General features: G+C 32.1%; 1 protein-coding gene and 1 long non-coding RNA gene across 2 annotated transcripts in view; both read right to left on the bottom strand.

Annotated features, from left to right (window-relative positions):
- LOC123653585 (putative leucine-rich repeat-containing protein DDB_G0290503) overlaps window positions 1-7212 on the bottom strand; it is a 47086-nt gene extending 39874 nt beyond the window's left edge. Inside the window, exon 1 of the mRNA XM_045589579.1 lies at window positions 7092-7212. Within this exon, the coding sequence (XP_045445535.1) occupies window positions 7092-7212 (121 nt within the window). The remainder of the gene's footprint in view (window positions 1-7091) is intronic.
- Window positions 7213-7425: 213 nt separating this feature from the next.
- LOC123669486 lies at window positions 7426-8183 on the bottom strand. Its single transcript, XR_006745760.1, has 2 exons — window positions 7860-8183; window positions 7426-7636 (listed from the first exon to the last, which is right to left on the bottom strand). It is a non-coding gene; the product is annotated as an uncharacterized LOC123669486 (long non-coding RNA).
- Between the last annotated feature and the right edge of the window lie 6637 nt (window positions 8184-14820).

Below are 14820 nucleotides of genomic sequence, written 5' to 3'. Positions count from 1 at the left end.
CCGGTCGTCCTTGTGGATGTGCCAACGTGTCTCGGAAAGTAAGTATTGTTATCATTACCACCTGATAACGAATGTTATTTTGGTATGGATATTATTCACCAACGCTCAGTGAAGTAGCGTAGCGAATTAATATCACACAAATATAAAGAAGAAGTCTTTCTCTAGCAGTGACACATGTACAGTTCAACTCTACTTTTAAAAGGCAAATCATAATATTCAAATTCTATTTTTCTATAAATAAAGTAATTATTAATAAAAACAAAGGTATAATATAAATACGCAACGCATACTACATTTTCGTGCATAGTAAAATACCAACAAGTAACGTGGCATAATTTTCGTAGTAAATAGAAGCGGATCGTTGTAGCACAACTAATTAAACCATCCTTGCGCTTGTGCAAGCAACATAGTAACCTGCAAACCTGCCACGAGCCAACGACTCATAACATGCGATTTAATTTGTACTATTAATAGTAGTTTAAATATTTTATTATTTTTATTTTGTTTTTTAATGTTGTTGATTGCAATCAAGACTCAATCGTTTTACTGTGTTGCAATTATAACGAGCAACTTTCTAAATACTTATGCACAATTATCTATGTAAATTATTTTAGATAACTAATCACGAAAACCATTTTATTGATAATTTTGAAAACAGTATTAGAAATCGAGATACATTTAGTGTTAATATTAATTAATTATTCCCGGGTCCAAGGTCAAACGTCGTAACATCTTTCGCCTTATCGTTGTTTACGTACAAAATAAGCATAAATTATTTTAAGAATTGACTCAAGAATACATCACCACATCCGTTATTATGTAAAATATCCTGTTTTCTAATATTTTGCAATTTATTATTATTAGCTTTCGAACCCATGACTCTATCGGCATGCGACATTTACATAGCAGCGCGGTAAGTCTCGTCATATATAGGGTCATTGCGCCTGTTCGCGTCCACCGCCCAATTCGCGTCCATTTTACGGATCTCACTTTCAAAAGTCTCGAAATTAAGTATACTAAGACACCAATAAGTCGAAAAGTAATTACCGGCAATACCTCAATGTATAAGAGGCACGCACGCATAGACAAAAGTTCTGTGCGTCCAAGCAATCCTGGGTAAAAAAAATAGTTAGTGAGGGCTGTTCAACAAGAGAGCGCGAAGGCACGGAATAATGAGAAGAAAATAGTGAGCAGCGGTTCGTTTGAAGGTAAGTCTTTTATTTTTTTATGCCTATTTTGAATACATAGCTGTTTCTAGGCGTTGGTTATGATAAAAGGAATTATAATAATTATGAATTTGCTTATTTTTTTTATAGTTAACAGTTAAAATAAGGTGGACGCGAACTACTACACCGAATTTATAAAACTTCCACTTTGCGTCCGCAATGGACGCAAACTATACCTAAAGGGATTAATAATAAAACTAAATCGCGTCCATTTCTTAAATTAATTCTATAAGTTTAATACTATTAAGTATAATTCTATAAGTATAATAACTAATAACTACAAGTTTAATACCTATTCTACTTTGAATGAAATAAGTAATTTCTTTCTTATTTTTTTTCTGTTTAAGATGAGTTCTTTGCAGATAAGAAGAAGAAAAAAAGAACATACACAGAGGAAGATTTAAGGGAAGTTTTGCTGGTACAAAACTTATCTACACAAATAAATAAAATTGGAGTGTCTGTTTGTAATATTAAAGTAACAGCTTTTTACTAAATGCATATTGATTTATACACGGTACATATACCAAAATAAGCAATCTCTTTACTGTATGATGCCCTAATAAGAAGTCAGCTTGAGTATAATGCGGTAGTATGGTCTCCACATGAAGTCAAATACAGTCTCATGCTGGAACGTATTCAAAATAAATTCACCAGGTTTCTTTACCTTAGGCTTAATGGCGTGTATCCCTTGTATCCCTTGATGTATCCAACATTGTTTGTATTGGGCATGGTTGGATACAACAAGTTGGAGACTAGGAGAGAGCTGGCGCTGGCAACTTATATTTTAAAATTATTCCGCGGTGTTGTCAATAATCCAGGGTTACTGCAGTGGATAGATTTGAGCGTACCCGATAGGTATCTACAACGAAAGCGGCGACCGAGCTTATTTGCAGTACCCCACGGCAGAACCGAGCTAGCTAGTATCAAATAAAACCAAGTAACGAAGAAGAAAACATAACGGTATTATTAATATTTAATGCGAATGGAGATATGTGTCCACCTCGTATTTTGTTTCCATAATTATTAATCAAGGCTGATCTTTGTGGTGCTGTGTGCTTACGGCATCAAAGAATATAGCCACCCCCTCTCTTCCCGTGGGTGTCGTAAGAGGCGACTAAGGGATAACATAGTTCCACTACCACCTTGGAACTCATAAAGCCGACCGATGGCGGGATAACCATCCAACTGCTGGCTTTGAAATACACAGGCCGAAGACGGGCAGCAGCATCTTCAGTACGACAATGCCAGCCCTGCGGTCACCAACCCGTCTGCCCAGCGTTGTGACTATGGGCAAAACACAGGAGTGAACTTGTCGAGGCCTATGTCCAGTAGTCGACTGCGAAAGGCTGCTGTGATTGTAATTGCAGGCTGATCCTTTAGATTGCTTACATTTCTTTAAAATTCACAGAACAGATAATTGTTGAATTTTATAGGTGGAATTACTATTTACTTACTAAATACATGGTACCTACCCGAGTAGAAATTTTTTCGACTTCCTGAGAAGGACCGGACCAGGCATGCCTGATCAGGATTAGATAAGGCATGTAACGCAGATGATTGGTCTGGACCCGATCAGGAAATCTTATCTCATCCTGATCAGGTCCAGATCAGGAAATCTCATCTCATCCTGATCAGCCGGTTCGGTCCGGTCCTTTTAAAAAACACGAATGTATATTCTTGAAAAAATTGTTTAAAAAAAAAAAAACGACGATATTATAAATGTTACTTAACATAATTATAATGATATTTATTTCCGTTTATTTTTTCCAATGTATTATTTATTTATGTTTTTACTTTAGATATTAATTATTTATATTTATTTTTATGTTATTAATTAATTATTATTAATTAAATTTTATTTCTTAACTTCTAATATTTAACTACTAATTAACTATTTCCTATTACTTACGACTGCTCCACTGTGTAGAAATGGAGTCCTTGCTAGAACTGTCCTAATAACTGTATATATACTAAGTGCGCTTAAAAACTTTAATAGCGCGATTCAGGCTCAGTTCGCGTAATTTCTTTCAGGCTATCCTGATCTGGACCGGACCTGGTCCTGATGAAGTATGCCTTACCATACTTGGTTATATTTTACATCAGGCTATCTTTGTCTGGACCGGACCTGGTCCTGATCCAGTATGCCTTACCATACTTGATTATATTTTACATCAGGCTATCCTTGTCTGGACCGGACCTGGTCCTGATCCAGTATGCCTTACCATACTTGATTATATTTTACATCAGGCTATCTTTGTCTGGACCGGACCTGGTCCTGATAGAGCTTGCCGGATCAGGCGTACCTTATCCTATCCTGATCCGGTCCAGATACATGATCTGGTTGAGCCTGACCTTTTTTCTACTCGGGTAATTTGTTTTTTAATTTTAAGTTCTATCAATGTTTATAAGAATAAATAGGTGTTTTATTTTCTTTATAGTGATTTATTAATGTTAATATGTTGATTTTTAAATAACTATAATTCTTCAATAAATAAATTATTAAAATCCAACCTCTCTTTACATTATCATAAAAATATCACCTCTTTATTCCTTTTCTAAGCTGGTGGACGCGAAGTGGTCCAGCGGGTGGACGCAAATTGGATTTTATGGACGCAAACTGGGTAAATCGCCTAATTCTGAAGTTTGTATTTAAATAAAATAATAACAAGACGTTTCGAACAAAACTGAAAATTAATCTTTAAATAGACTATATAATGAACACAGTAAATAAATTTTTCATAGAAATTAGTGCGGGGACATTTTTATTTTCTTCTTCAAACTTGCCAACTGCACTAAGTGGACGCGAACAGGCGCAATGACCCTATATACCCAAACATCGATTCGAAACTAAATATCTATTCCTTCATAACTTTTAAGACTCCTTTGTAATCTGTATCGTAATTCGCCATAAAACTTTTCAAACGAAGGTCGTTCTTTCCTAAACTTAATTACTTAACAAGTTATGATATTGACATACATCAAAAAAAAAAAATCTAAATTGCTTCAAATTAAATTTTTTATCGTTGCATATTTACGAACGGAAACATTTGTCATTATCTCAGCAGATAAATTCTAATTAGGTAAGTGAAAAACGGAAAACTAGTTTTTTCGCAATTATATCACTGTAATTTGTTTCGTCTAGCGGCTATAAACTGGATTTGATGTGCTCTAGCAAAACCAGTGCAGTTCAGAAGTTTAAATCTTTTTAAGTTTAAGACGTATATTTAGAGCCTGCAATTGTTTAACACAACATTAAAAAACCAAATTGCACCTTTTGGAATTTCATTGGGTTACACTTTTTTTAAATTATTATAGTTACAAGCGGAAAATGCCGAGCATAAAAAATATTAAAACCTTCTGAATTGAAGAAACGATATCAGATTGAAAATGTCTAATTTCGGCTTATCAAAATTCCATTCCAAATTTAATTTATTTTGCTTCCTATTTTATTAAACTCATTTATCATTTGAATCATAAGACGATTTGACAGGTCATTAAATACACGTTTCTTTAAAACTAAGCTAATTGCAAAATAAAATTGTAAGATTGAAACTACAAAACAAAACGCAGGAAATCGATTGATGAGGTAAAGTAACGTTGTTAGCATGACATCAGACGTTAGCCATGGTTGCGTCGCCTAACTCCAAGAGGTTAATATCCTTCCGCGCCTGACCAATAAGATCAATTTCAAAACCCAATAACAATCAAAAGCCAGATCGCCGCAAAATTATTGCTTTATATCACGTTACGTCAGACGAAGCCACTTTAATATCTGGTTTTGATTGTCTCATGAATGAAACGGTAGATATTTTTGACTTAATTTCTTAAAACAGAAGCATTAAGTTTGTAGACCTTTACAAACATCATAATATACATCCGTACCTGAGTTTATGAATGCCTATTGTGAAATTTTAGAACAGTATATAAAATCCAAACGTTAATCTTTATACAATAATATATCTTAAGTAATGAAATTCTATAAAGATTTTTAATGAAAAAACTATATGTTTGCTTATCACTTAATGGTAATTACAGTTTATTTCTTGATTTATATCAGGTATTTAAAATATATGATTTAATATTGTTTATTTAAATATTAAATATAAATAAATGAATACTACAAATTATATGAAAATTATTGTTGTTGACTGCTAATAGTAGTTTACGTTTTAGTAAGAGGCAAATTGAGGCATTATTTGTAAATGACATTCACATTCGAAGTTTTTTTTTTTAAACATACTTTCTATTTCTGTTATTGAATAGTAAAATAATTTGCGTTTAACACAGTTTTTTTCTCACCGTTACACAAATATTTTACTAAGGCTTCTTTCTAACTAAAACTTTGCGATGTAGTTCTTAGTTCACTGACAAATTTTACGTATATTTGCTTATTTTTCTAATCTTATACTATTAAACAAGCAATTCTTGTATATATATATATAGTTTTTGTTTCGAGATTCGAATCTGATCTGATTAGAATCTGAATCTCCAAAAACGGCTCCAACGCTTTTCATGAAATTTTGTATGCAGGGAATTTGGGGGAGATAAATAAATCTAGCTAGGATTCATTTTTAGAAAATGTCGTTTTATCCCAGTTTTTAGACAATGAAAGAATATCGTTAGAATACGAAGGTAATTTTCGCAAATGTTAGTAAAGTTGTAACAGCTCCGGTGGGGAAATATTATGCCGGTTGCGATCGACCGAAAAGTTCATGATTCAAATCCTCTATCGATTTTTTTTCTTTCTTTCTTTTTCTAATTGCACTCGTTATTTTTTATTTAATAGTGTATGTAAAATCGTAAAATATTATTTATATTTTATCATTATTTTTAATTATCTTTTTATTTTTGATTTTTTATATTTATTTATATTTTTTATCACTGTCGGTAAAAAATATTATTCATATTTAATAAATATGTAATTCGTATTTAAATATGATTTCCAAAAAACAGGATTTACGTAAAATACCGAGCTAAGCTCGGTCATCCAGGTACTTATAGAATTACCAGCTTTCCGTCCGTAATATTGCCCGCTTATGACAATTTTGGTTATTCTGTTTTTTCCCCTTTAAAATATATCATTGTGTAATAATTTCAAAATATTTTCCATAGAGTTTGAGTCAAGTTATTATAAACAAATAATCCAGTCTTACAAGCTTTATTTTATTTATTATCGTAATAGATATTAAAAATTTAATTTAATTTTTAATTGTCTTGGAGTTATACGAATTATTTATATAAATTAATAAACACTTCACACTCAACGGTTTCCCCAGTATGATTTTCTCCTGTGCTGGACGGAGGTCCGGAAACACATTCAATACACAAACACAACGCCCAGACCACGACTAACATCTATATGGTCGATACAAATGTCTGTCGTGAGCGGGAATCGAACCCGCGACCGCTGGCACAATAGCCAGTGCGCCAACGGGTCGACGGTACTGAAATACGTACCAATGTCTCAGTTGTGTGACAGTGAGTCGATACTTGGAATTAAATTATTGACAAGCTTAGGTAATAATTCCACATTTAAAAAAAACATGACGATCATCACCAACGTCATTAGAGTAATAAAGCTTAACCATTGCAGTGATTCTTTGACTCAACAATTTATATAGGATTATTAATTATTATTTAAATTTAATTTATTGAATGAATAACAAAACCATTAAAAAGGTACATACAACAAATGTATAATATCTGAATTACTTTTTAAAATAAAATAGTGTACACTATTTACTTAATAAAAGAAACGAAATTAAAATCAATATTAACGTTCAATGATTGTATTTGAGCTTAAAATATTAAACAAATATCAATCGCCGGGCGCGTCGGGGCGGGCGGAAAAACAAAATAGGAAACCAGTAAGTGCATATGGTGCGGAAAACGGCAGCGTTTGTGGCGGGAGAGGCGCGGGGCGCTGGGCGAGCGCACCCGGGACGCCTGGGACGCGGCGCAGCCTCACACCCGCCCCTAATCTCATTACACGCACGCGGCGCCCATCTCGACCTTAGCTTGTTCTGACATAGGAACCCGCATAGTATTTTCCTCACCTCGCGATTTTTTAAGCATATCGTCGGATTGGAGTAAAGTTTTAATTTAATATATTACGCATACTCACCCTTATTAATCGTGAGCTTTTAAATATCAGCTGGAAAATATTCACGGATAATAAAACACAATGACGAGTCCAAGATCACTGTTTAAAACATGTTTATTTTCTTCACTTCGATATGTCTGCGGATTTACGATAAAATAAACTGTTGTTTAACGATAGCAGTGGTACAGTCCGGTGTGTGGCACACGGGTGCGTCGCGACGTCGGCGGCGCAGAGCGGCGTGTGCGCGCGCGCTGGCAGTGGGGCCGACCGGTCGCAACCGGGCCGCGCTCTCTCCGACTCGATCGCCCTGCCACAATATTCACTATAATCGCACTTGACAACGCGTTCTTATGTTCGATCTTGAAGAAAGTTCCGTTTCTATGTCATTTGTAATCAACTTCAACAAAATATTCAGAAATCAAGGGCCAATATCGGCTTCCATGCGACGATTGAATAGAACTGGCGTTTTTTTTTCTTCACGAAGCCGGCTAAACAAATATAATTAAATTAGATAATTCCATAGGTCTTACCTATTTGGCTTCATATAGTCTGCGTGAAGATTTTCTGCTTACTGATTTATATTTATTGAATGCTGAGTTACACAAACGTTATCCACTTAATTTTTTGTACTTAACTAAAAGAGGAAAAGTGAAAGTAGGTACTAAGTCATTATCGCCACAAATAAACAAGTTAAGAGATATCTGTCACTTTTCATTCACATCATCCAAACAATCGACATTAATTAAATTACTCATTATCAATAAGCTTCCTTTCACTAACATTTTGCAACTTAGTAATAGAACAGTTAGTTGTCTCTTGGTAGTATTACGACTTAAATAATGTACTATGTATCTGGCACTGTACCATCAAGATATCTCATTAATGTCATCATCAGTGTGAATAGATTACATAGTTCATGATTTATTCCTAAGTAAGTAAGTAACATTAGTTATAATTCCTTCGATTTTCCATTTGTCACAAGAATAATAATACAACGAATTGTAAAAGTTCTCAGGTTAGCGAAGGATTTTTACATTTTACATTGAGGGTGTGAAATCCAACACACTGATATACTTATGATCAGCGGGTATTTACATGTCGTAATTTATCCGACTTTATACATTTCTTTTATTATCTTGATGCTGTCTTTTATCTCCAATTTGCAGATTACTTTCAGAAAGTAGTTTAAACTTCTCGATCAGCATATAATTTTCACGTGATGTGTCACACTAAGCTAACACAATATAATTGTGTTTACTAGCAAACGAAAAAAAAAACGACGCTTTTCGAAGATTCTCCTCGATTTCTATGGGATGCCATCATCAGATCCTGGTTTCCTTATCACGGTACCATGCTTAGGATATCTCCTTTCTAACAAAATAACAACTAGCAAAATCGGTTCATAAACGACTAAGTTATCCGCGAACACACACACACACACACACACACACACACACACATACACACATATATATACGGTCGAATTGAGAAAACCTCCTCCTTTTTTGAAGTCGGTTAAAAAGTGTTTTAAAAAATTAAAGAAGAGATTATTATGATTTAAAAAAAAGCATAATTAATTGACGGTTTTAAACCTGATCTTAACATTATGTGTAGTTAATTGTAACGTTATATGTACTTTACAATATATAATAAATTTTTACTCACCGGCTGGATACTCTTATATTTGGTATAATTTTCAAAAATAACTCACTGACACTACTTCTATTCAAACTGAATCTAAATGTGAATTAGGAGTCTGAATGTTTGCTATTATAATTGATGAGACTATATTTTCTTCCATCATTGTATTCTATAGCTGCCGCGAAATCGAATAAGCCGACCCTGTAAACCTATTATCATCACTTTCGTCACCGAAGAAATATATTTTGTAATTGAAATTCTAAAATATGTGTACTAGTGATCTAAGATAATCGGCCGAATTCGACAGTTAGATGATTATTGACAGATAATGGTTTAAGCTAACCAGAAATAACTGCCAAAATGTTATGGCACCGCTCTTCGTTTTTGTTCTAATGATTTGCTTATCTCTAGTAGGCACTGAGCCCTCTCAAAGATAAGTTTAATTAACGTTTGAAGCAATTAAGAATAATAACTAGTGGACAAATCGCAGAGAGCAACATTTTTCACATTTTGGGTTAATGAAAATCACCGCTTTCATCCATAACCGGAGAGCAAGAAGTTCGCTTAAATACTTGGTGAAGCCTAAACGAGCGGTAAACCCGTCTTACGGTGAGACTACAGCCCTAACATAGCGAACCTTGTAAGTAAACAAATATGTACATATGTTTAAACCAAGATTTTTTGGAACAAAGTTCCTTATCGCGCGTTGTACACACTGAGCGGGATGGAAGCTTGCTCGAAAAAGCGTAACAAGACTTTTGCTGTAGTATAAAATTAGATTTCAAAAATGTGTCATATTTTTATTACCACAAATCCATTATTACTGTGATTGAAAATGATGATTACATTTATTTTTATATATATGATGATTATATTATTTATAACAAAAACAAATCTATGTTCATTTCTAAAATTAAAAAATTATAATTAATAAACTAATATTTATAGTACCTAAATTTTTATCTGTTATTAACTTGATTATCCTCCATCATTCAGTGTTTAATTTATCATGTTTTTTTTTATTTTATTTATTAATTATAATATACAGCTTTGTGCCTTTTAATCGACTTCAAAAAAGGAGAAGGTTCTCAATTCAAATGTGTGTTTTTTTATGTGTGTTACCTCAGAACTTTTTACTGGGTGGGTTGATTTTGATAACTTTTTTTTTAATATTGAAATATGGTGCTTGTCATGTAGTCCCATTAACATTTAATCGAGACCTGACAAGTACTTTTTGTTATAATTATCTAATAATGCGTATTTACATGACTATTTTTTCATTGACCTACGTTGTATTATAAGCTCATACTTTTTACTGCGTGTTCCGATTTTGATGATTCTTGTTTTTTGAATTTGATCGAGATCTAATAACTACTTGTTGAGTACTATTTGTAAGGTATGAAATATATATATTATACGACCTATTTCTCATATCTACCAAACACACAAAAAATTGCTCGACAATCAGTCAAGTTGTTTCAGAGGAGTGGGGAGTGAGAAAGTATCCTAGTATAATTAAATCAAGATTATTATTTATGGTTAGTTTGTTTAAAACACGTAGAATAAGCCAGATTATAGGCTTACCGGCTAACACGTGTTACAATATATGTATCTTTATTGTGTCTGAATGTCTTTCCAAGTACAAAACTGGAACGACGTGACCACTTCGGCGAATTCTTCTTTTTTAGGATTTCGAATTCTTTGTGAAAGTTTTTACACAAAGATGAATTTAAAAAAATCCGTATAAAAATATATAAAATTTAAAAAAATATATAACAATTATTTAAAATGAACTCGCTTTACAATTAAGAAGAGAGGACAACGTATGTTATGTATACAATTAATGCTTTCAGTAATATATTTTTAGTGAAAAGAAATATTGCTGAATATAAAAAATATAATTTAAAGTCATAAAACCACAAGATCACCTAAGCAAAAACCATAACAAAATGAATTCATTTCAACTAATAACAGTATTTAGGTCAAATATTATGGTTGAACAGTAATGGATGGTCATCAATTTGTAATCAGTGTCCTTGATTCTCGGTCACTCAATATTCTGTTAATAGAATACACTTTCCACCCGTTATCAAATAAGCAATTTTCTTTAAAGGAAGTTTATGCACGTAGAAATAAAAAACTAATTCTTATTAGTCGGTATAAAATAAGCTTATACTTCTCCTAAATAATTACGCTATAACTTAAGATATTTTACACATATAATACAGCGCTAAATAGCTATAATTTTACCAAATAAGCTTTACCGGTTGTGTTAAATTTTGCTAGTCTTCATGACTTTTTTTAATTAATAATATAATGCTAATTTGTTCTTTATTTATTAATTGCATCACTGAAAAATATGCATTAAAACCTGAAATTTATTCCAAAGAATTGTTTTAGCGGTACTAACGATAGCATTTGTACCATATTTGCTTTACAGAATATATTTTATATCTCTGTTAAATTGTTTTCTTAAACTAAACTAAAGTTTGGTGTTAACCATAACAATTACCTCTATGATTTTATATGTTGAAATTTATTAAAATTATTAAAGAAAGAATTTTTTTTGTGATTTAATATACAGAATAACTTTTTTACGAAACATGCGCGGATGGAGGTGTATGAAATTTCGCACACTTATAGTTTATATAGAGATGGAGTGCAGAATGCTAATAATTTTGAAGTGAAACTTCTTTAGGCGCATAGGAGTAAATTTTAAAGGATGAAACGTAATAATAATAATATCAGCGTCACGAAGATGTGCAACATTTTTTTCGAACAACAGAGCCACCTAGTGTGTACTATAGAAACTACAAAGGTTGTCACATTAATATCGATAGTATTATATCGCAAACTAACTAGATGGCGCTGGAACGGAAATCTAAAGCTTTAGATTTGTATAAATAAAAACGAGACTTAAAAATTAGTTTGAAAAAGAAGTTTCATTTCTGGCATGTGTACTTTGTAGACACACACTTTTTTTAAAATATGCGTAAAAATACATTAAATCGATAAAAAAAACATTACAAAAAGTACCATATACTCGTATTTGACACAACACGCATATACATATACTCTTTTGTTTATTATTTTAGAAGTATAGTCTTTGACAACAGAACCTTAATAGTGTTCAAACTTATGATTTAAATTTATTATAGTCGAATTTTAACCACTGGGTGACCGTATACAAATAGTCAATTTTTTTTAATAACATTTTTTTAAACTTATACAAAATAGGAACAATTAATTAAACTTGAATGAGGGTTTCAAATTAAATGTCAATTCCTGTTCTATCATTTAATAAATTAATGTCTTCATTACTATAGTTGTAATTTGAAATAATAGAAAATTCTTAAGTTCTTTGAGTTGAAGAAATAGTAAGTTGATGAATATTATAATTGAAAATTTTCTTAGTTTGCAGTTCACATTCAATAACGTGTCTTAAAAAGTTTCTTCACTTTAATTCTTGGATCGAATTCGTTAACAGTCTGTTGTTATCAATTTTCTAAATGCGTATTACGTATACGTAGTACATATACCAACATAACATTTTTACAATTTTTGTCTGTCTGTCTGTTTGTTTCGGCTAATCTCTGAAAAGGGCTGGACCGATTTTGACGGGACTTTCACTGGTAGACAGCTGATTTAATAAGGAGTAACATAAGCTAGTTTTATTTTAGAAATTTATTTATTTTATAGCTCTATGAATTGAACTGAACTTTTTTGTAAAATTCAACGCTGACGATGTCGCGGGCACAGCTTGTATAATATATATCTCTTACTAGCTGCTGCCCGCGACGTCGTCTGCGTGAACGCTATACAACACCAAAAATACCTACGATTATACCTATTAAAATAACATTCATTTACCCGTTTCTTTTTTACATTTCATATCTACAGAAAGTGCAGTAACAAAGGGAGACTGTCTTTTGTAAAATTGACCTTCAAAAAGTGCTTATTTTCAGCCTGCTTTGAATAAATAACTTTATGGTGATTCTGCTGAATTAAGTCATAAATTGTGACTGAAGCAGTTGGAGTAAATAATGAATAAGGAATACAGAATAGGGTAAAAATACATACTTATAGGACTTCTCGATAAACAACATTAGTGGTTTGGCTCTCCGCAGCCAAAATGTGAAGAGTCCTGACTCAGGACTGGTGACAACTCCATCTATGACTTTTAAAAACAACTATTAACCTCGCCAACACGATCAAATTTAAATTATTTATATCCAAAAAGGGATTGATAATGATGTTTTTGAAATCTCATAGATAGCGCTGCTTTAAACTTATCTTGATACTACTTATATTCATTTAATTATGTTTATTGACCTAAGTTACTTATATTGTGTGATTCTTATGGTGTGAAGTGAGCTTATAGCATGGTTATTAACTTAATAACAACAACATTCAAATATGCGTCGTTAGATTACGCGTTGTTACAGAATGCGTTGAAGAAATAAATGTTCACTGCTCGTTCCCCGTAGGTGTTAGCGTGATAATATGTTGACTATATATAATTTGAAGTAAATCCATGCTGTACTTTTTGAGTTTATCCCGGACATACATACAGACAAACACAAAAATTCTAAAAATTATATTTTTGGCTTCGGTATCGATTGTAGATCATACCCTAATTACTCTTTTAAAAAAATACTCAATGTACAGTTTTACTTTCCTACCATTTGTGTATAATATGTATAGATATACAAAAATATCAGAACAATACTATTCTTTAGAGAACTATCTCTATTTTTTCCCATATTTTCTGAAATCCTTATTTTTCCTTTGCCTTGCCGTTACAAAAGTTTTGATTTATATAGTCATTAAATATGTAGATATAAATATTTTACCACACACTCACGGTCGTTTATTTCTAATGAAGGATCTGTCTATGAATATTTGTGTAGGTATTTATCTATATATTTTTATTTTTGCACATTTTTTGTACATTTGCCCACTTGCAACACACCAGGGCATATGTAGATAAAACTATAACGAAATATTTAAAAAAAAACAACATATACAACAAATTATTTACACATACCAAAATATTTCGTCAAAAAATAAAAATGGTGATACAATTTTCATGGTTATTTCGAAGTAATCGCTGGGAATGTACTAATAATGATCGGTTGCATTTGAGTAGCGTGTAATATGTAATTTACAAGCGAGCATTCAGTGGTCACGCGACGATCGCGCTTTTATATTGCATTAGCAAAATTATAAAAATATATATATTGAAGAAACTATGTTATGATTGAAAAGTTATTACTTAAAGTTAAATTTAGACTTACTAAAGTTACTGCGGCTTTCATGGTGCTTAATGATGTACATACAACATTTAATTATAATACATTAATATTTGGAACCTTATTTCGTAAAACAATTTAGACAAACCTGCGAGATTTGTGTATATATTCTGACTCTTCTACTTCTTGACTTTATATGTAGATTCTTTTCTTCTTTTCTTTAGACTTTTCTTTTGTTTGTTAGTGTATTATTAAGTATACTGCTGATATACAGAATATATTTTTCTTTCAGCTGATCAAACTTATTAATAGATAATCAAATATTTTCGTTCTACACGGTAGGTATATTTTTGAGGATTAGGGACACAATCACGAACTAAAAATATTGAATTATATAGATGATTTTACGAATGACTGTCAGGAACAAGTAGTACAAAAATTTAGCTTAACACGTTGAACGCCATGACGGACACCATATGTCCGACAGCATACTTTCGCCTGGGGCCACACCAATAAATCGAGAATCGTCAAAAAATTGTTAAGGTGTTTTTCTGCAAATATTGTCAGCGAAAACCTCAAAAACAATGGGCGACTGACG

This window comes from Melitaea cinxia, chromosome 1 (genome assembly GCF_905220565.1).
Source record: "Melitaea cinxia chromosome 1, ilMelCinx1.1, whole genome shotgun sequence".
Lineage (NCBI taxonomy): Eukaryota > Metazoa > Arthropoda > Insecta > Lepidoptera > Nymphalidae > Melitaea > Melitaea cinxia.
This window is presented reverse-complemented; position numbering and strand designations above follow the sequence as displayed.